The 20,582-nt window shown below is 37.8% G+C and overlaps 1 protein-coding gene across 2 annotated transcripts in view; it reads right to left on the reverse strand.

Moving 5' to 3' along the window:
* The window catches only part of LOC123555754 (glycerophosphodiester phosphodiesterase domain-containing protein 5-like), a 56,164-nt gene that overhangs the window by 10,261 nt on the left and 25,321 nt on the right, over positions 1 to 20,582 (reverse strand). For both annotated transcript variants that reach the window (XM_053548585.1, XM_053548584.1), the window contains exons 9-13: positions 17,074 to 17,224; positions 16,407 to 16,628; positions 11,874 to 12,028; positions 1,369 to 1,516; positions 640 to 722 (exon numbers count right to left, since the gene is read on the reverse strand). In XM_053548585.1, the coding sequence (XP_053404560.1) occupies positions 640 to 722; positions 1,369 to 1,516; positions 11,874 to 12,028; positions 16,407 to 16,628; positions 17,074 to 17,224 (759 nt within the window). The remainder of the gene's footprint in view (positions 1 to 639; positions 723 to 1,368; positions 1,517 to 11,873; positions 12,029 to 16,406; positions 16,629 to 17,073; positions 17,225 to 20,582) is intronic.

Consider the following 20,582-nt stretch of genomic DNA (forward strand, 5'->3'; position numbering starts at 1 on the left):
GAAATGGTTTTCCATGTTCAGGCCCCTGTGAATTTGATCTCTGATGGAGTGACCCCCACAAGAATAGGGGTCGTCCATTTCATTAGCCCTACCACCCTATGATGTTTGAAGGTTCTTGGGCCAATGCTTCTCCAGATATTGATTAGAAATGGTTTTTCCATGTTCTTGCTCCTGTGACTTTGATCTTTAACACAGTGATCCCAAAATCAATAGAGGTCATCTACTCAGCATGTTCAATCATCTTATGAAATTTCGACATTCTGGGTCATGTAGTTCTCAAGTTAGAGATTGGAAATGGTTTTCCATGTTCAGGCCCCTTTGATAGAATGACCCCAAAATCTTTAGGGGTCATTTACACTGCATATCCAATCATCCTATGAAGTTTCAATATTCTTGGTAAAGTGATTCTCAAGTTATTGATTGGAAATGGTTTTCCATGTTCAGGCCCCTGTGTCTTGAACTTTGATGGAACAATAGGGGTTGTCTACTCCATAAGCCCTACCACTCTATGGAGTTGAAGGTTCTAGGTCAAATGGTTCCCAGTGGGGGAAAGGGAGTGAAGAGAGACATTATCAATGTCTGTAACAAGAAACGTGGTAGGGACATTATAACTTATTATGATTCTTTATAGTTACTCACCTTTGCACAGAGAATATGATGATTATAAGTATGACTGATGTACAGTCTGCCACTACCCACAACACCAGGTAACTTCGTGGTGACTGAAACAAAACTAATTTTATTGCATTTTGGCTTTAAAATCATGACGGATTTAACACGACAGATTCAACTCTGTCTTACAATATCAGATACATGACTTTTTTCATCCTATATAAATATGCATTCAAGACATTCTTATGGTTATATGGCAACTTTCCAGTTTTTAATGGTGAAGTCAGACGGCAGGTGTCCCTGCCAGATTTACTTCAGGTAAGGGTGGGCACGTAGTTAAAATTATTCATTATTCATTCCTTAAGTCAGCTGGATGGCTTCCTCACATGAAAGAATTCTACATTCCATGTGTGTGTGCTTGCATTTGTGTGTGCATCCAGAACAGATGTCGAAACCCAATATCACCACACAGAAAAACCAACACAATGGCAAGTACAGGACAGAATCTTTCGCTTGTGAATAAAAATTGCATCTAGTGTTTACACGCTGAGTCATATTATTGTTTATCATTCAGTTTTTTGCAGTAGCTTGAATAAATGAAAACTTCCCCACATATAACAGAGGTGGAGACTGGATAACTTTTGACATATTATTCCTTTGTCAAATCCTCACTGTTTGGCACTCCTGACTGGCAAAATAATTGAGTTTTATCCTAAGAAAAGCCTAAGTTAATGCCTGAACAACTGCTTCACTTACCATGTGCCATATTGGTTTGTCTACTTTTGAAATGACATCACAATAATTTGTTGTTATGAATCCTGTCCCAATGCACCAGTAGAAAGAGTATAGCCATGCTTTGTTCACCTGGTACACTGACGTTGTCAAGTTATTCTTCCTGTACAACCTGTAAGTAGAATTTATCATTCCGAAATGGTTTAATTTTCATCTCGATAAAACTGCCAAGCAGCTGTTTCATTAGGATATGCATTTGTTGATTACACACAGTAAAATATAAAACAGGAATTTATGTTCCGTAACAACTGTTTTCATGGATTCTGAAGACAATTAAGATATGTCTGCAGAGAATTACACTAATTCCAAAGTACATTTTGTATTAGAACTGTAGGACAGAAATTTACGTTATAATAATTAGATTAAAACATGTATTTCATACATTTGTTTCCATTACTTAGAGCGAGAATTATACCATGTGAGTGTCCTGCTAATTTCTAACCTGTGAATTTTGGTGGTCAGATAAGTGACTGGAGTAGAGGCTGGTATATGGAAAGTAACTGCAAGGTCCCTTTTCTTCAACCCTTATACTAAGAACTAATGGAAAGTAACTCCACAGTCCCTATTCTTCAACCCTTATACTTAGAACTAATGGAAAGTAACTCCACGGTCCCTATTCTTCAACCCTTATACTTTGAACTAATGGAAAGTAACTCCACCGTTCCTTTTCTTAACCCTTATACTTAGAACTAATGGAAAGTAACTCCACGTTCCCTATTCTTCAACCCTTATACTTTGAACTAATGGAAAGTAACTCCACCGTTCCTTTTCTTAACCCTTATACTTAGAACTAATGGAAAGTAACTCCACATTCCCTATTCTTCAACCCTTATACTTAGAACTAATGGGAAGTAATTCCGGGGTCCCTATTAGACAGAACAAGAGGGCCATAGTGGCAAGAGGGCCTAAGTTGCTCATGTGACTTTTACTATTTGACCCTGAATATATGCATGATACACTCAATCATGAGTTGCCCCATTTGAATAAAATTTTGTAGAGAACCTTATAATGATGTTTCAGTCTATGTTTGATGAAGATTCACAAATCGACCCATTAGAAGTTTTCTATTTTCAGCTCTAGTGGCCCCTAAAAGGGGCTAAGTGCCCAATTTTGAAACTAGGCAATCGGTAACACCAATGGGTGCTCCCCGAAAGTACTTTAGCATAAGGGGCTTTTCAGTCATGGAGGTTTTGTTAAGGAGGAATGTGGTCAGGAAGATTTGTGGTTCTTTAACACTGCACTCCTTCTCACTGACCTCAAGTCAATACATACTATGATAGTATTCAAGTTATGCTCCGGACAATGTTTTTATTTTATTTTTGTTGGATAGGTCATATGGGGACTTTCTAGCTTTGATGCAGGTGTTCCTCCGTGCATTATTTCATCAGAAGAGGGGTATTGGGTAGAACCACCGACTTTCTGTAAGCTAGCTTGATGATTTCCTCGCATGAAGAATACTACGCCTCGATTGAGGCTCGGGTTCACATCGGTGAGGTGCAAGTGATTTGAAGTCAGCGACCTTAACCACTCGGCCACAGAGGCCCCCGGACAATGTTTTTAAAACAGGGAGATAATTCAAAAACATGCCCACTTAGAGTTATCATTCCTTGTCAATGCACTCCCTCTCACTGACCTCTTTCAATATATCATGTATGAAGTCAATACCTTACATAGTATTTGAGTTACGCCCCAGACAAGGTTTTCATAAAAAAAGACAATAAATTAAAAATGGGACCGCCCAGATTTATGGTTCCTTGTTACTGCACTTCCTCTCAATGAGCTCTATCATTGTATAAAGTTACAACTCTCTATCTTCACTTCTTTTTTAGTTATCCTCTGGACAAGAAGTGTGACAGATGGACAGACAAGGTAACAAATATATGCTATATTAAGAGAAGTCCTTATAGTGATGTCACAGAGATCAAGTTTGATGAAGCTCCATTCAAACAGTTCAGAAGAAGAGGAATTTCAAGGGTTTTCTATATTAAACTCTAGCAGCCCCTAAAAGCGGCCAAGTTCGTCATCTGAAAAAAGAGGACCATGATGGTCCTGAATCGCTCACCTGTCTCCACATGACCCAATTTTCATGAAGATCCATTGAAAAATACGGCTTCTAGAGAGGTCACAAGGTTTTTCTATTATTTGACCTAATAACCTAGTTTTTGAAGGCACATGACCCAGTTTTGAACTTGAGCTAGATATTATCGAGGTGAACATTCTCACCAATTTTCATGAAGATCTCATGAAGAGTATGGCCTCTAGAGAGATCACAAGGTTTTTAGCTCACCTGTCACATAGTGACAAGGTGAGCTTTTGGGATCACCCTTCATCTGTCGTCAGTCTGTGCGTGCGTCCGTCCGTCAACAATTTCTTGTCTGCACGACAGTGGTTTTATTTACGATTTTATTTTAACCAAACTTGCACACAACTTGTATCACCATAAGATCTTGGTTCCTTTCTTGAACTGGCAAAATTCCATTATAGGTTCCAGAGTTATGGCCCCTAAAAGGTCCAAAATTAGCTATTTTGACATTGTCTGCACAATAGCAGCTTTATTTATGATTTGATTTTTACCAAACTGGCACACAACTTGTATCACCATAAGATATTGGTTCCTTTCTTGAACTGGCCAGATTCCATTATGGGTTTCAGAGTTATGGCCCCTGAAAGGGCCAAAATTAGCTATTCTGACATTGTCTGCAAAATAGCAGCTTTATTTATGGTTTTATTTTAACCAAACTTGCACACAACTTGTATCACCGTAAGATCTTGGTTCCTTTCTTGAACTGGCCAGATTTCATTAGGGGTTCCAGAGTGATGTCCCCTGAAAGGGCCAGAATTAGCTATTCTGACCTTGTCTGCACAATAGCAGCTTCATCTTTGATTTGAATTTAATCAAACTTGCAAAAAACTTGTGTCACCACAAGATCTCAGTTCTTTTCTTCAACCGGCCAGATCCCATAATGGGTTCCAGAGTTATGGCCCCTGAAAGGGCCAAAATAAGCTATTTTGACATTTTCTGCACAATAGCAGCTTCATTTATGATTTGATTTTAACCAAACTTGCATACAACTTGTATCACCACAAGATCTTGGTTCCTTTCTTGAACCGGCCAGATTCCATCATGGGTTCCAGAGTTATGGCCCCTTAAAGGTCCAAAATTGGCTATTTTAGCTTTTGCAGCCATATAAAGACTTCATTTATGGTTTTATTTGACACAAACTTCCAAAATATCTTCAACAACAATAAATCTTGGATTCCATGACAAATCAGATCCAATCGTAGATTCCAGAGTTATTTTATATCTGATTACCTCCCCTGCTTGTAATCAAAATGGATTTATATCAGTAAGTACTTAGGACTTATTTAAAATTTCATTATTGTTATTAGTTGGACTGAGACAATCAGGGTAAATAACTATGGACTAATTTTATTTCAAATTACCTCCCTTTATTTGAAATTAAAACGGGTATATCTCCATAACTAATGAAGATACTGATCTGAAATTTCATTTATGTCAACAGATTTATTTGGCAGATCCTTCTTTTGTTCACTTACAATATTTCTTTTTAAATTATTTCCCTTTTACGTTACTATAAATAGCTTATTTATTATTGGCCGTAGGGAAAAACCGAGACCACTTTTCTGTTGTACAACATGGATGGTACCTTCAATTTTTAGGTGTATTTTGATGTATCTATACCTTGTTAGATTTTTTTTTCTTTTTGGTTAAATTTCTCTTTGTTGTTCCTGTCCTTTGGACTTAAGATATTTTTTCTGAGGACCTTCTTGTCCTCAAGTGCAATGATAACAGGTGAGCGATATAGGGCCATCATGGCCCTCTTGTTCTATTTTTATACCTACTGACCTAGTTTTGACCACACGTGACCCAGTTTCAAACTTTATCTAGATATTATCAAGGTGAACATTCAGACACATTTTCATCCATTGAAGATCCATTGAAAAATACGGCCTCCAGAGTGGTCAAAAGGTTTTTCTATTTTTAGACCTACTGACCTAGTTTTTGACCGCAGTTGACCAAGTTTCGAACTTGACCTACATATCATCAAGATGAATATTCAGACCAACTTTCAGACAGATCCTATGAAAAATATGGCCTCTAGAGAGGTCACAAGGTTTTTTTATTATTTGACCTACTGACCTAGTTTTTGAAGGCACGTGATCCAGTTTCGAACTTGACCTAGATAACATCAAGGTGAATATTCTGACTAATTTTCATGAAAATCCATTGAAAAGTATGGCCTCTAGAGAGGTCACAAGGTTTTTCTATTTTCAGACCTACTGACCTAGATTTTGATCGCAGCTGACCCACTTTCGAACTTGACCTAGATATCATCAAGATGAACATTCAGACCAACTTTCATACAGATCCCATGAAAAATATGGCCTCTAGAGAGGTCACAAGGTTTTTCTATTATTTGACCTACTGACCTAGTTTTTGAAGGCACGTGACCCATTTTCGAACTTGTCCTAGATATCATCAAGGTGAACATTCTGACCAATTTTCATGAAGATCCATTGAAAAGTATGGCCTCTAGAGAGGTCACAAGGTTTTTCTATTTTCAGACCTACTGACCTAGATTTTGACCGCAGTTGACCCAGTTTTGAACCTGACCTAGATATCATCAAGATGACGTTTAAACCAACTTTCATACAGATCCCATGAAAAATATGGCCTCTAGAGAGGTCACAAGGTTTTCTATTATTTGACCTACTGACCTAGTTTCCATTGAAAAGTATGGCCTCTAGAGAGGTCACAAGGTTTTTCTATTTTTAGACCTACTGACCTAGTTTTCAACTGCACGTGACCCAGTTTCGAACTTGACCTAGATATCATCAAGATGAATATTCTGACCAACTTTCATAAAGATCCCACGAAAAATGTGACCTCTAGAGTGGTGACAAGCAAAGGTTTACGGACGCACGAATGACTGGCCACGCGATCACAAAAGCTCACCTTGTCACTTTGTGACAGGTGAGCTAAAAATGGGAGAGGGCCTTGCAATGAAGTTACAGACAAAGTTTGATGAAGATCCATCATGTCCTTCATATGAAAAGGTTATGAAAAGGTATTTCTTTTTCAGCCTTGTTTTGAAGAAACTAGGAAAAGACCATACAAAGATGCTACAGACCAAGTCCGATGAAGACCCATCAAGCAATTCTTGAGAAGTAGTTAAAAAAAATATTTCTGTTTAAAGAAATTTAAGTTTTTATTTGAGAGAGAATACTATAATAATGTCACAGACCAAGTTTAAGGAACATCCACCGAGCAATTCATGTGCAGAAGTTGTTAAGGACACCCTAAGGGGTTCATTGACATTTTTTGTTTTATTTCATTTAAATTCACCATACTTTCCTCTATAATCAGATGCCAAACAAGAGCTGTCCGTAAGACAGCCAAGCTCGACTATTCGAAATATTGTCCCAGAAGCAGGAAAATATTACCCAAAAAGGTTAAATATCAAGAGTTTAAAGTTCAAAAGGGGGAATAATTTGACCAAAATGCATATCAGTTATGGGACTTGCTGCTATCAACTAGTTTTATAAACCCGAAGGCACATGTGAAGTTTCAATTCAATATCTGCATTAGTTTTGGAGATAGAAACTTGCATGTAAAACTTTAACCAGAATTTTCAAAGTCTAAAAGGGGGCATAATTTGCCCAAAATACATGCCAGAGTTGTGGGACTTGATCCAGTGAGGTTAGTAATTGATCTAGAAAAAGAAAAAATAAGTTTCAAATCTATATGCCTTTAAGTAATAGCTGTATGTACTTGCACGCAAAACTTTAACCAGAATTTTCTAAGTCCAAAAGGGGACATAATTTGGCCAAAATGAATGTCAGAGTTATGGGACTTGCTGCTATCAACTAGTTTTATAACCCCGAAGACACATGTGAAGTTTCAAATCAATATCTGCATTAGTTTTGGAGATAATAACTTGCATGTAAAACTTTAACCAAAATTTTCTAAGTCTAAAAGGGGGCATAATTTGCTCAAAATACATGTCAGAGTTATGGGTCTTGACCCAGTGAGGTTGGTAATTGATCTAGAAAAAGAAAAAATAAGTTTCAAATCTATATGCCTTTTAGAAATAGCTGTATGTACTTGCACGCAAAACTTTAACCAGAATTTTCTAAGTCCAAAAGGGGGCATAATTTGGCCAAAATGAAAGTCAGAGTTATGGGACTTGCTGCTATCAACTAGTTTTATAACCCCGAAGACACATGTGAAGTTTCAAATCAATATCTGCATTAGTTTTGGAGATAGTAAATTTTGGTTAAAGTTACTAAGTCCAAAAGGGGGCATAATTTGCTCAAAATACACGTCAGAGTTATGGGACTTGACCCAGAGAGGTTGGTAATTGACCTAGAAAAAGAAAAAATAAGTTTCAAAGCTATATGCCTTTAATTGATGGCTGTATGTACTTGCATGCAAAAACTTAACCAAGGTGTGACGCCGACGCTGACGCCGACGCCAGGGTGAGTAGAATAGCTAGACTATTCTTCAAATAGTCGAGCTAACAAGAGCACCGCCTTGCGGGTGCTGACGCTCATCTGATTTTTTTTGTGTAATAGAAATATTGTCCTACCCATGATTTTCTAAGTCTAAAAAGGGCCATCATTCTTGCAAAAAGCAGGATAGAGTTATGTTTCTTGATGTACAGTGTCCACTTACGATGGTGAAAAACTGTTGCAAGTTTTAAAGCAATAGCTTTAATAGTTTATGAGAAAAGTTGACTTAAACATAATACTCAACCAAGAAAATGATTTTCTAAGTCCAAAAGGGGCAATAATTATTGCAAAAAGCAGGATGGAGTTATGTTGCTTGCTGTACAGGGTCAGCTTATGATGGTGAACAAGTGTTGCAAGTTTCAAAGCAATAGCTTTGATAGTTTAAGAGAAAAAGTTGACCTAAACATAAAACTTAACCAAGAAATCTGATATTTTCTAAGTCAAAAAGGGGCCATAAATCTTGCAAAAAGCAGGACGGAGTTATGTTTCTTGCTATACAGGGTCAACTTATGATGGTAAACAAGTGTTGCAAGTTTTAAAGCAATAGCTTTGATAGTTTAGGATAAAAGCTGACCTAAACATAAAACTTAACCAAGAAAACTGATTTTCTAAGTCCAAAGGGGCAATAAATCTTGCAAAAAGCAAGATGGAGTTATGATTCTTGACGTACAGGGTCTGCTTATGATGGTGAACAAGTATTCCAAGTTTCAAAGCAATAGCTTTGATAGTTTAGGAGAAAAGTTGACCTAAACATAAAACTTAACCAAGAAATCTGATATTTTCTAAGTACAAAAGGGGCCATAAATCTTGCAAAAAGCAAGATGGAGTTATGTTTCTTGCTATACAGGGTCAGCTTATGATGGTGAACAAGTATTCCAAGTTTCAAAGCAATAGCTTTGATAGTTTAGGATAAAAGCTGACCTAAACATAAAACTTAACCAGGCAACGCCGACGCAGACGCCGACAACTGCTCAAGTGATGACAATAACTCATCATTTTTTTTCAAAAAATCAGATGAGCTAAAAATGAATTTAAAAGTTAAAGTACAAAACCTTTATTTGATGAATTTCCAGGATTAACAGTAAATATTTGACATGTGTTTACAACACCCTTCTGAAAAGAACAGCTAGGCTATAAATTTGGTCAAGGTATTTCTGGACCATCAGCTTAATATCTGATTTCCTGAATCTTAGTAATTATTATGTGTTCCTCTAAGGCGGCTCATTTAATAATCATCAGTAGCTTAAGAGGGAAGGATGTTTATGTATTTTGTAGATCTATGATGGATGACTTACTTTGGACCCCCATCCAGCCACCTACATAAATAGTTCTTCCTGATCCTTTGATTCAAGTGAGCTAAATATGATGAATTTCCTTTTTGCTCTGTCATTGTTTAATTAGCACAGATTGTGATGGAACTTTCAATGAATGTGAACTTTACAGCTGAAGTATTTCTACAAATTTTCATCAAATCAAATATACTGTACATAAAGTTATGTTAAATTAAATGTTTACAATTCTGAAATATAAGGATAAATATAGAACCAGGTTGTTGAGACATGTGACAAAACCATTGGTACTACCAAATGTCACAGTTTAATGCTAAAATTTTTTAACAGCTCTGTGTGAGGCAACAACAACTTAGGAAACATCTGCACCTATCTAATTAACTTGCCCCATTCCCAGTAAATGGGAGTGCCATAATTAGAATATGTCTTTATCAAACTTGTTTGTGATTATGCAGCCATTTATGTACTGTTTGAGAGTTATTAATTAAGAATGATCAATGTAAAATATGGCAAGTTTGATTAATTAAGGACCACAACTTTGGTGATACTGGCCATAACTCTGGTGATACTGGCCATAACTATGGTGATACTGGCCATAACTTTGGTGATACTGGCCATAACTATGGTGATACTGGCCACAACTTTGGTGATACTGGCCAGAACTTTGGTGATACTGGCCACAACTATGGTGAAACTGGCCACAACTTTGGCAATACTAGCCATAAGTATGGTGATACTTGCCATAACTTTGGCGGTACTGGCCATAACTTTGGTGATACTGGTCACAACTTTGGTGATACTGGCCATAACTATGGTGATACTGGCCACAACTTTGGGGATACTGGCCATAACTATGGTGATACTGGCCATAACTATGGTGAAACTGGCCATAACTTTGGTGATACTGGCCACAACATTGGAGATACTGGCCACAACTTTGGTGATACTGGCCATAACTATGGTGATACTCGCCACAACTTTGGTGATACTGGCCACAACTTTGGTGATTCTGGCCACAACTTTGGCGATACTGGCCACAACTATGGTGAAACTGGCCACAACTTTGGTGATACTGGCCATAACTATGGTGATACTCGCCATAACTATGGTGATACTGGCCATAACTATGGCGATACTGGCCATAACTATGGTGATACTGGCCACAACTTTGGTGATACTGGCCATAACTATGGTGATACTGGCCACAACTTTGGGGATACTGGCCATAACTATGGTGATACTCGCCACAACTTTGGTGATACTGGCCACAACTTTGGTGATACTGGCCACAACTTTGGTGATACTGGCCACAACATTGGTGATACTGGCCACAACTTTGGCCACAACTTTGGTGATACTGGCCACAACTTTGGTGATACTGGCCATAACTTTGGTGATACTGGCCACAACTTTGGTGATACTGGCCACAACTTTGGTGATACTGGCCACAACATTGGTGATACTGGCCATAACTTTGGTGATACTGGCCACAACTATGGTGAAACTGGCCACAACTTTGGCAATACTGGCCATAAGTATGGTGATACTTGCCATAACTTTGGCGGTACTGGCCATAACTTTGGTGATACTGGTCACAACTTTGGTGATACTGGCCATAACTATGGTGATACTGGCCACAACTTTGGGGATACTGGCCACAACATTGGTGATACTGGCCACAACTTTGGTGATACTGGCCACAACATTGGTGATACTGGCCACAACTATGGTGATACTCGCCACAACTTTGGTGATACTGGCCACAACTTTGGTGATACTGGCCATAACTTTGGTGATACTGGCCACAACTTTGGTGATACTGGCCACAACTATGGCGATACTGGCCACAACTATGGCGATACTGGCCACAACTATGGCGATACTGGCCACAACTTTGGTGATACTGGCCACAACATTGGTGATACTGGCCACAACTTTGGTGATACTGGCCACAACATTGGTGATACTGGCCACAACTTTGGTGAAACTCGCCACAACTTTGGTGATACTGGCCATAACTATGGTGATACTGGCCACAACTTTGGTGATACTGGCCACAACTTTGGTGATACTGGCCACAACTTTGGTGATACTGGCCACAACATTGGTGATACTGGCCACAACATTGGTGATACTGGCCATAACTATGGCGATACTGGCCACAACTATGGCGATACTGGCCATAACTATGGCGATACTGGCCACAACTATGGCGATACTGGCCACAACTTTGGCGATACTGGCCGCAACTATGGCGATACTGGCCACAACTTTGGCGATACTGGCCACAACTTTGGCGATACTGGCCACAACTTTGGCGATACTGGCCACAACTATGGTGAAACTGGCCATAACTTTGGTGATACTGGCCACAACATTGGTGATACTGGCCACAAGTTTGGTGATACTGGAACAGTCTTGTCTTTTATCGTCTGTGATCTTGTGGCTGTATATAGTTCATGTATGTTTCTTAACAATGCTCAAGAAATGAATTTATTACCAGTAGAATTACCTATAGGAACAATAGATGTCACTGATGGATTGTGTTCAATTACAATAATTCACCCTTCGGCATAAACTGTCATACTTTCAGACTAAAGAGTGCTAAAAATAGATAGATCAAAGGAACAAGTCAGCATCATTTACCTCCAAGCCTCAGCATCTACATTCATGTGTTCCACATGTACCCCTGAATAGTTGTTTTGCTGTAGGTAATCTACACTAGCACCTCTTCTGGCATAAAGTCTCCTCCAACCATCAGGTGGTTTGAAGTCTTCAAAACTCGATGTAGGAAAAAATACCTAAAACAAGAGCCAATCATATATCTAAAACAAGAGGGCCATGATGGCCCTATATTGCTCACCTGAGTTTAGTTGCTTGCTTGAACAGTTAAATAGTTTCTACTAAATATATACAGGCAGGTACTGTGTATGTGCATTTTTTAAAGATTTATATTTTTTTTATAAGTTTCCACCACATAAAGAAGGGGTAAAGTGACCACACCTCCTAGTGGCAATGCTTTTTGATGAAACAGAATAATTTGTATAAGCTTTGTAAAGGGTCACGAGAAACACTTGTGCAAAATTATTTTAAAATTGGACCTGCTGTTTCTGACAATAATATTTTATAAGTTTCCAATACATAAATATAGGGGAAAAATGGCCACACCCACTGGCCGCCATGTTTTTTTTGACAAATAAAATAATTTGAACAGTCTTGGTAGAGGATCACACAAGGACCATTTGTGTGAATTTATTTCAAAATCAGGCTAGCAGTTTCATACAAGAAGATTTTGAAATATTCCACTATGTACATATAGGGAAAAGTGACAATGCCTACTGACGGCCAGCTTTTTTGACGAATCGGAATAATTAGAACAAGGCAGTCTGAAAGACAGCTAAATCCCTCGCCACTGCAATGGATAGTGAAAGGGTAAACCATTGACCTTTAGCTGTGACCTTAACCTTGAACTGACATGGCTGACTCATGAATTCTGCACAACGTCTTGATGAGGTGATCATTTGACCAAGGTTTCATGAAAATCCTTCAAGGGGTTAAGGAGATACAGAGCTCAAACCTTTGACCTTGAGTTGTGACCTTGACCTTGAGTTGACATGGGTGACTCATGCGTTCTTGATGAGGTGATCATTTGACCCAAGTTTGATGAAAATCCTTCAAGGGGCTTCAAGGGGTTTAGGAGATACAGAGTGAACACAAAATGGAAGGCTCAAACCTTTGACCCTAAGTTGTTTGTTACCTTGACCTTGAGCCGGCATGGCTAACTCATAAGTTCTACACATTGTTTTGATGAGGTGATCATTTGAACCAAGTTTTATAAAATTCTTTCAAGGGGTTCAGGAGATATAGAGCGGACACCAAATGGAAAGCTAAAACCTTTGACCTTGAGTTGTGACCTTGACCTTGAGCCAGCATGGCTGACTCATGAGTTCTGCATATTGCCTTGATGAAGTGATCATTTGTCCAAAGTTTCATATGAATCCTTCAAGGGAATTAGGAGATAAAGAGAAGGCACAAAATGGAAGGCTCAAACCTTTGACCTTCAGTTGTGGCCTTGACCTTGAGCCGGCATGACTGACTTCATAAGTTCTGCACATCGCCTTGATGAGTTGATCATTTGACCAAAGTTTGATGAAAATCCTTCAAGGGGTTTAGGAGATATAGAGCGGACACAAAAGGGAAGGCTCAAACCTTTCACCCTAAGTTTTGACCTTGACCTTGAGCCGGTATGGCTGACTAATGGGTTCTGCACATCGTCTTGATGAGTTGATTATTTGACCCAAGTTTTATAAAATTCCTTCAAGGGGTTTAGGAGATATAGAGCGGACACAAAATGGAAGGCTCAAACCTTTGACCTTGAGCTGTGACCTTGACCTTGAGCCGACAAGGCTGACTCCTAAGTTCTGCACATCGTCTTGATGAGGTGATCATTTGACCCAAGTTTCATGAAAATCCTTCAAGGGGTTTAGGAGATATGGAGCGGACACGAGTGTTACGGACGGAAGGATGGACGGAGACCATTCCTATAACCCCCCACCACTTGTGGCGGGGGATTAACAAACTTGGAGGACCAAGGACCAATTGTGTGAATTTTTTTAAAAATCGGACCGGTGGTTTAAGAGATGTTGTTTAAAGATTTTTCTATTATTAGCCCTGGTGGCCCCTATGTGCAACCAAGCAGAACCATCTGAACAAATTTGGAAGAGGACCACTTACGGAACATCCAGGACAAGTTTCATCAACTTTCACCAATTGGTTTCAGAGGAGATCTTGTTTAAAGGAAAGTGTGGCCGGACGCCGGGCAGGTGGACGCCGAACGGTGAGCGATCACTTTATGCTCAGGTGAGCTAAAAATGGATATTCACCCCTAGACAGGAACTCGTAAATGAAACAAGACTGATGTCAACAATGTATGACAATTGCCAAATAAAAATGCATGATAAAATTGTATACAGTTCTTACCCCAGATAACCTAGTATCTCATTTGGCCTAGACTTCACAGACAAACATTCTGACCATGTTTTTTATATATATAATGTAGATCATTAAATCTTTAATTTTTCAAGGAACTGACCTAGTGACATGGCTTTTTAACTCAGGCACCCCACTTTTGAATTTGACCAAGATTTCATAAAGACAAACATTCTGATAAAAGATTTATGATGATCAAGTTGAAAAAGTGGCCTCTAAAATGTAAAGTTTTTCTATGATTTGACCTAATTACCTAGTTTTTTTCTAAAGTGACCTGGCTACAAATTTATGCTAGATTTTAAACAGGCAGACATTCAGACCAAGTCTGCATACATATATAATAGTGTTGTCATTACCAGTCTGCAACCTTAACACTCCAAATGCTAAATTCTCTGTTATGGCTGAACTGGCATAGATTGTAACAAAACTTGGTATGTGCTTCAAACAGCTTAAGATAGCTCTATAAACTTGTAGAAGTATAAACACATCATAAACAAGAGCACCGCAATGCGGAGCAAAGTACGCCCAAAGTTAAGACATTTGACCCCTAAGTGTGACCTTGACCTTGAAGTGAGCCATCCGAAACATGCACTCTGCAAGTTGTCTTGATGTGGTGAACATTTGTGCCAAGTTTCTTTAAAATGCTTCAAGCAGTTCAAGTCACAAAGCAGACACGAAACAAAGTCATATGACCTTTGACCCCTGGAACCTTGACCTTAAAGCGAGCCATCCAAAATATGCGCCTGGCACTTCGTCTGTGGTGAACGAAAATCCTTCATGGGATTCAAGAGTTACAGAGTGGACATGACATTGTTAACAGACGGACAGATGGACACCGGCATCATAACATAACACGTCCCTTTGGGCGTATAACAATATACAAATGTTATGAGTATGACATACGGCAGTATTTTGCATCTACGTATAACTTCCACATAAACAAGAGCTGTCCGTAAGACAGCCAAGCTTGACTATTCGAAATATTGTCCCAGAGGCAGGAAAATATTACCTAAAAAGGTTAAATATCAAAAGAGTTTTAAGTTCAAAAGGGGGAATAATTTGACCAAAATGCATATCAGTTATGGGACTTGCTGCTATCAACTAGTTTTATAACCCCTAAGGCACATGTGAAGTTTCAATTCAATATCTGCATTAGTTTTGGAGATAGAAACTCGCATGTAAAACTTTAACCAGAATTTTCCAAGTCCAAAAGGGGGCATAATTTGGCCAAAATACATGCCAGAGTTATGGAACTTGATCCAGTGAGGTTAGTAATTGATCTAGAAAAAGAAATAAGTTTCAAATCTATATGCCTTTTAGTAATAGCTGTATGTACTTGCACGCAAAACTTTAACCAGACTTTGCTAAGTCCAAAAGGGGGCATAATTTGGCCAAAATGAAGGTCAGAGTTATGGGACTTGCTGCTATCAACTAGTTTTATAACCCCAAAGACACATGTGAAGTTTCAAATCAATATCTGCATTAGTTTTGGAGATAATAACTTGCATGTAAAACATTAACCAAAATTTTCTAAATCTAAAAGGGGGGCATAATTTGCTCAAAAAACATGTCAGAGCTATGGAACTTGACCCAGTGAGGTTGGTAATTGATCTAGAAAAAGAAAAAATAAGTTTCAAATCTATATGCCTTTTAGAAATAGCTGTATGTACTTGCACGCAAAACTTTAACCAGAATTTTCTAAGTCCAAAAGGGGGCATAATTTGGCCAAAATGAAGGTCAGAGTTATGGGACTTGCTGCTATCAACTAGTTTTATAATCCCGAAGACACATGTGAAGTTTCAAATCAATATCTGCACTAGTTTTTGAGATAGTAACTTGCATGTAAAACTTCAACCAAAATTTTCTAAGTCCAAAAGGGGGCATAATTTGCTCAAAATACATGTCAGAGTTATGGGACTTGACCCAGAGAGGTTGGTAATTGACCTAGAAAAAGAAAAGATAAGTTTCAAAGCTATATGCCTTTAATTGACGGCTGTATGTACTTGCATGCAAAAACTTAACCAAGGTGTGACGCCGACGCCGATGCCAGGGTGAGTAGAATATCTAGACTATTCTTCGAATAGTCGAGCTAAAAATAGAAAATTAGCATCTCCATAGCAACAATCACTTACCAACAGCAAAAAATTAACAATGAGTAAAAAATTTCAAATAGGCAGAAATTGAACATACCGTTGATTTATTAATCCCTGACATACTAACAATATCTGTTACAGTAGGGTAAGTATCATTGTAATATGGGTGTGAACTTGGTGGCATATATATATCAAACATCATAGCCAAATTATGTTTTATACACAACTCTAATATCTTCAGGAATGTTGGAATTTTTTGATTTCTGTAAACAGATTTCTGTTCATCTGAAAGACTTTTAACATTGCCAGTTTGGTCAGCCTGAAAATAAGAAGAGAATGAAATGCTGTAATTAATTTATTAATAAAAGCAATAATAATATATCTTTCTATCTTTTTCACTACACATACTTCTCTCTCACTACGCACTTCTTCATACAAGTTTTATTGAGTTTAAAGTCAAACCGTCTTAACTCAAGTCTTTCAGCTTTTAATGGAAGAGGAAGATCACACATTTTGTAAAGCACAGCAGGCCCTATGATAGAACTACTGAACTTCTGTTAAGTCAAATGGATGACTTCCTCACTGAAAAGATTATGTCCTAAATGAAGTTTCCAACAATACTTGACAATATCTTAGTTATCATGCACAAAATAAAGGATCTAGTTTACAACAAACTAAGTTCCTTGACTAGAAAATCTTGACCGCTGTTTTCTCAAGAAAAAAAAAATTTCTTTTACATCACAATTAAGTATCGAAATACCTACCTTAAGAAACCAGTCGCCAGCATTAAGTTCCTCTAGTTGTGACATATTGAAGTTTGGGGAATGTTGATAAACAAGATCTGGATATACCTCCTCCACATTAGTGGTTCGATGTAATGTACTGTCATGCATAATAAACAACATTCCATCCAAACTGTAACAAAAATCAGTTTTAGTATTTACTTTACCCACTTGATCACAAAAAAATCCTTATTAACTTATCTACTTAATTCTTCAAGATTCTTAGTGACTATCTAATCAAAACATACCACGAATCAACTTTTGCTTTCCAGGCCTCGTGTTCACAAAACATTTTCAGTCTCAGCTGAGTTTGATAATGAAACTTTATTTGTCTTTTATATCTACCGGTAATAGCATGATTAAAACTAAATTTTAAGTCAATAACTATTTTCATGTGACTATTCAGTATAAATGGTCAGTCTCTTTTGGAATTTAACCTTGAAGTTTTAGCAAAATCGATATTAAAATTTCAAACTCAAACTCAGCTGAGACCGAAAAATGTTTTGTGAACAAGGGGCCTGATTCTTCCTGGTTTTTTTAGTGAATACTGACTTTATTTCTCCAGAATAGGAAAAACAAAAGTATTATTTTTCAAACACTAAATCAATCTGCAGGTATGTTATAAAATGAAATGTGTTGAATTTCTGATAATTAGTTTGTGTCCTTGTTCAGTTAATTAATGAGTAATCATAGAAACTGCCCATGTGATCACCAGAAACATATAAATTGTCTAAGAACTGAAACCTGGAAAAATGTTCGAAAGTTGGTCACCAAACAGGCTCAAAATTATATACTGAAAATTCACAACGTCTTCAGCAATATTTTCAGTTAAGAAAGCCAAGACATTCCAAAAAAAAAAAGATGCTCTTGTAATAAAAACTCATAAGAATTTCACTTTATTCAATTTAATTTTAAGTTAATTACTTTCAAATAGAGTAAAACATTTTTGATGCTAGGTGCTTAGACTAAAAGCCATTTAGCCTCTGTAACACACTAGATAGGATAGCTTGAAACATCCATGAGAAAGCAATATAAGAACAAGTTTGCTATGATGGCCCTGTGTTTCAAAGGTGTATTAGCAATACAAAATTAAGACTGAACCCTGTCACACTGATTTCTGAGTAAGGGCTCTTTGTCTTGTAAAGGACATACTGCCTTGTTATATTGAATGTTTATGCTGAGCTATTTGAACATTCATCAGTGTATAAAGAAGTTACAGACTGTATTACAAAAACAAGAGGACCATGATGGTCCTGAATCGCTCACCTCTTCCCACATGACCCAGTTTTGAGTATGACGTCGTTTTTTCTATTATTTGACATAGCGACCTAGTTTTAGAGCTCATGTGACCCAGTTTTGAACTTGACCTAGATATTATCAAGATAAAAATTCTGACCAATTTTCATGAAGATCCATTGAAAAATATGGTCTCTAGAGAGGTCACAAGGTTTTTCTATTATTTGACCTATTGACCTAGTTTTTGAAGGTGAATGACCCTGTTTTGAATTTTATCTAGATATCATCAAGGTGAACATTCTCACTAACCTTCATGAAGATCTCATGAAAAATATGGCCTCTAGAGAGGTCACAAGGTTTTTCTATTTTTATACCTACTGGCCTAGTTTTCGACCGCACATGACCCAGTTTCGAAACTTGACCTAGATATCATCAAGGTGAACATTCAGATCAATTTTCATGAAGATCCATTGAAAAACATGGCCTCTAGAGAGGTCAAAAGATTTTTCTAATTTTAGACCTACTGACCTAGTTTTTGACCGCAGTTGACCCAGTTTCAAAAATTGACCTAGATATCATCAAGATGAACATTCAGACCAACTTTCATACAGATCCCATGAAAAGCATGGCCTCTAGAGAGGTCACAAGGTTTTTTTATTATTTGACCTACTGACCTAGTTTTTTAAGGCACGTGACCCAGTTTCAAACTTGACCTAGATATCATCAAGGTGAACATTCTGACCAATTTTCATGAAGATCCATTCAAGGGTACGGCCTCTAGAGAGGTCACAAGGTTTTTCTATTTTTAGACCTACTGACCTAGTTTTGACCGAAGTTGACCCAGTTTCAAACTTGACCTAGATATCATCAAGATGAACATTCAGACCAACTTTCATACAGATCCCATGAAAAGTATGGCCTCTAGAGAGGTCACAAGTTTTTTTTATTATTTGACCTACTGACCTAATTTTTTAAGGCACATGACCCTGTTTCGAAACTGACCTAGATATCATCAAGATAAACATTCAGACCAACTTTCATACAGATCCCATGAAAAATATGGCCTTTAGCGAGGTCACATGGTTTTTCTATTATTTGACCTACTGACCTAGTTTTTGAGGGCACGTGACCCACTTTCGAACTTGACCTAGATATCATCAAGGTGAACATTCAGACCAATTTTCATACAGATCCCATGAAAAATAGGGCCTCTAGAGAGGTCGCAAGGTTTTTCTATTACTTGACCTACTGACCTAGTTTTTGAAGGCACATGACCCAATTTCGAACTTGACCTAGATATCATCAAGGTGAACATTCTGACCAATTTTCATGAAGATCTCATGAAACATATGGCCTCTAGAGAGGTCACAAGGTTTTTCTATTTTTAGACCTACTGACCTAGTTTTTGACTGCACGTGACCCAGTTTCGAACTTGATCTAGATATCATCAAGATGAACATTCAGACCAACTTTCATACAGATCCCATGAAAAATATGGCCTTTAGAGAGGTCACAAGGTTTTTCTATTATTTTACCTAATGACCTAGTTTTTGATGGCACGTGACCCAGTTTCGAACTTAACCTAGATATCATCAAGGTGAACATTCTGACCAATTTTCATGAAGATCTTGTGAAATATATGGCCTCTAGAGAGGTCACAAGGTTTTTCTGATTTTAGACCTACTGACCTAGTTTTTGATGGCATGTGACCCAGTTTCGAACTTGACCTAGATATCATCAAGGTGAACATTCTGACCAATTTTCATGAAGATCTTGTGAAATATATGGCCTCTAGAGAGGTCACAAGGTTTTCTGATTTTAGACCTACTGACCTAGTTTTTGAGGCATGTGACCCAGTTTCGAACTTGACCTAGATATCATCAAGGTGAACATTCTGACCAACTTTTCATAAGATCCTTGAAAAACATGCCTCTAGAGGGTCACAAGGTGTCATTTACGGACCTAGACGCACGTTTTACGGCATTTACCCAGTTTCGAACTTGACCTAGATATCATCAAGTGAACGTTCTGACCAATTTTCATAAAGATACTTATGAAAAATGTGACTCTAGAGAGGTCACAAGGCAACTTTACGACTGACCTGTTTGATCGCAGTTCCAGTTTCGAACTTACCTAGATATCATCAAGGTGAATTTCTGACCAATTTTCAGAAGATCCATTGAAAAATATCGCCTCTAGAGAGGTCACAAGGTTTTTCTATTTTTAGACCTACTGACCTAGTTTTTTGCCGAACG

This window comes from Mercenaria mercenaria, chromosome 7 (assembly GCF_021730395.1).
Source record: "Mercenaria mercenaria strain notata chromosome 7, MADL_Memer_1, whole genome shotgun sequence".
NCBI lineage: Eukaryota > Metazoa > Mollusca > Bivalvia > Venerida > Veneridae > Mercenaria > Mercenaria mercenaria.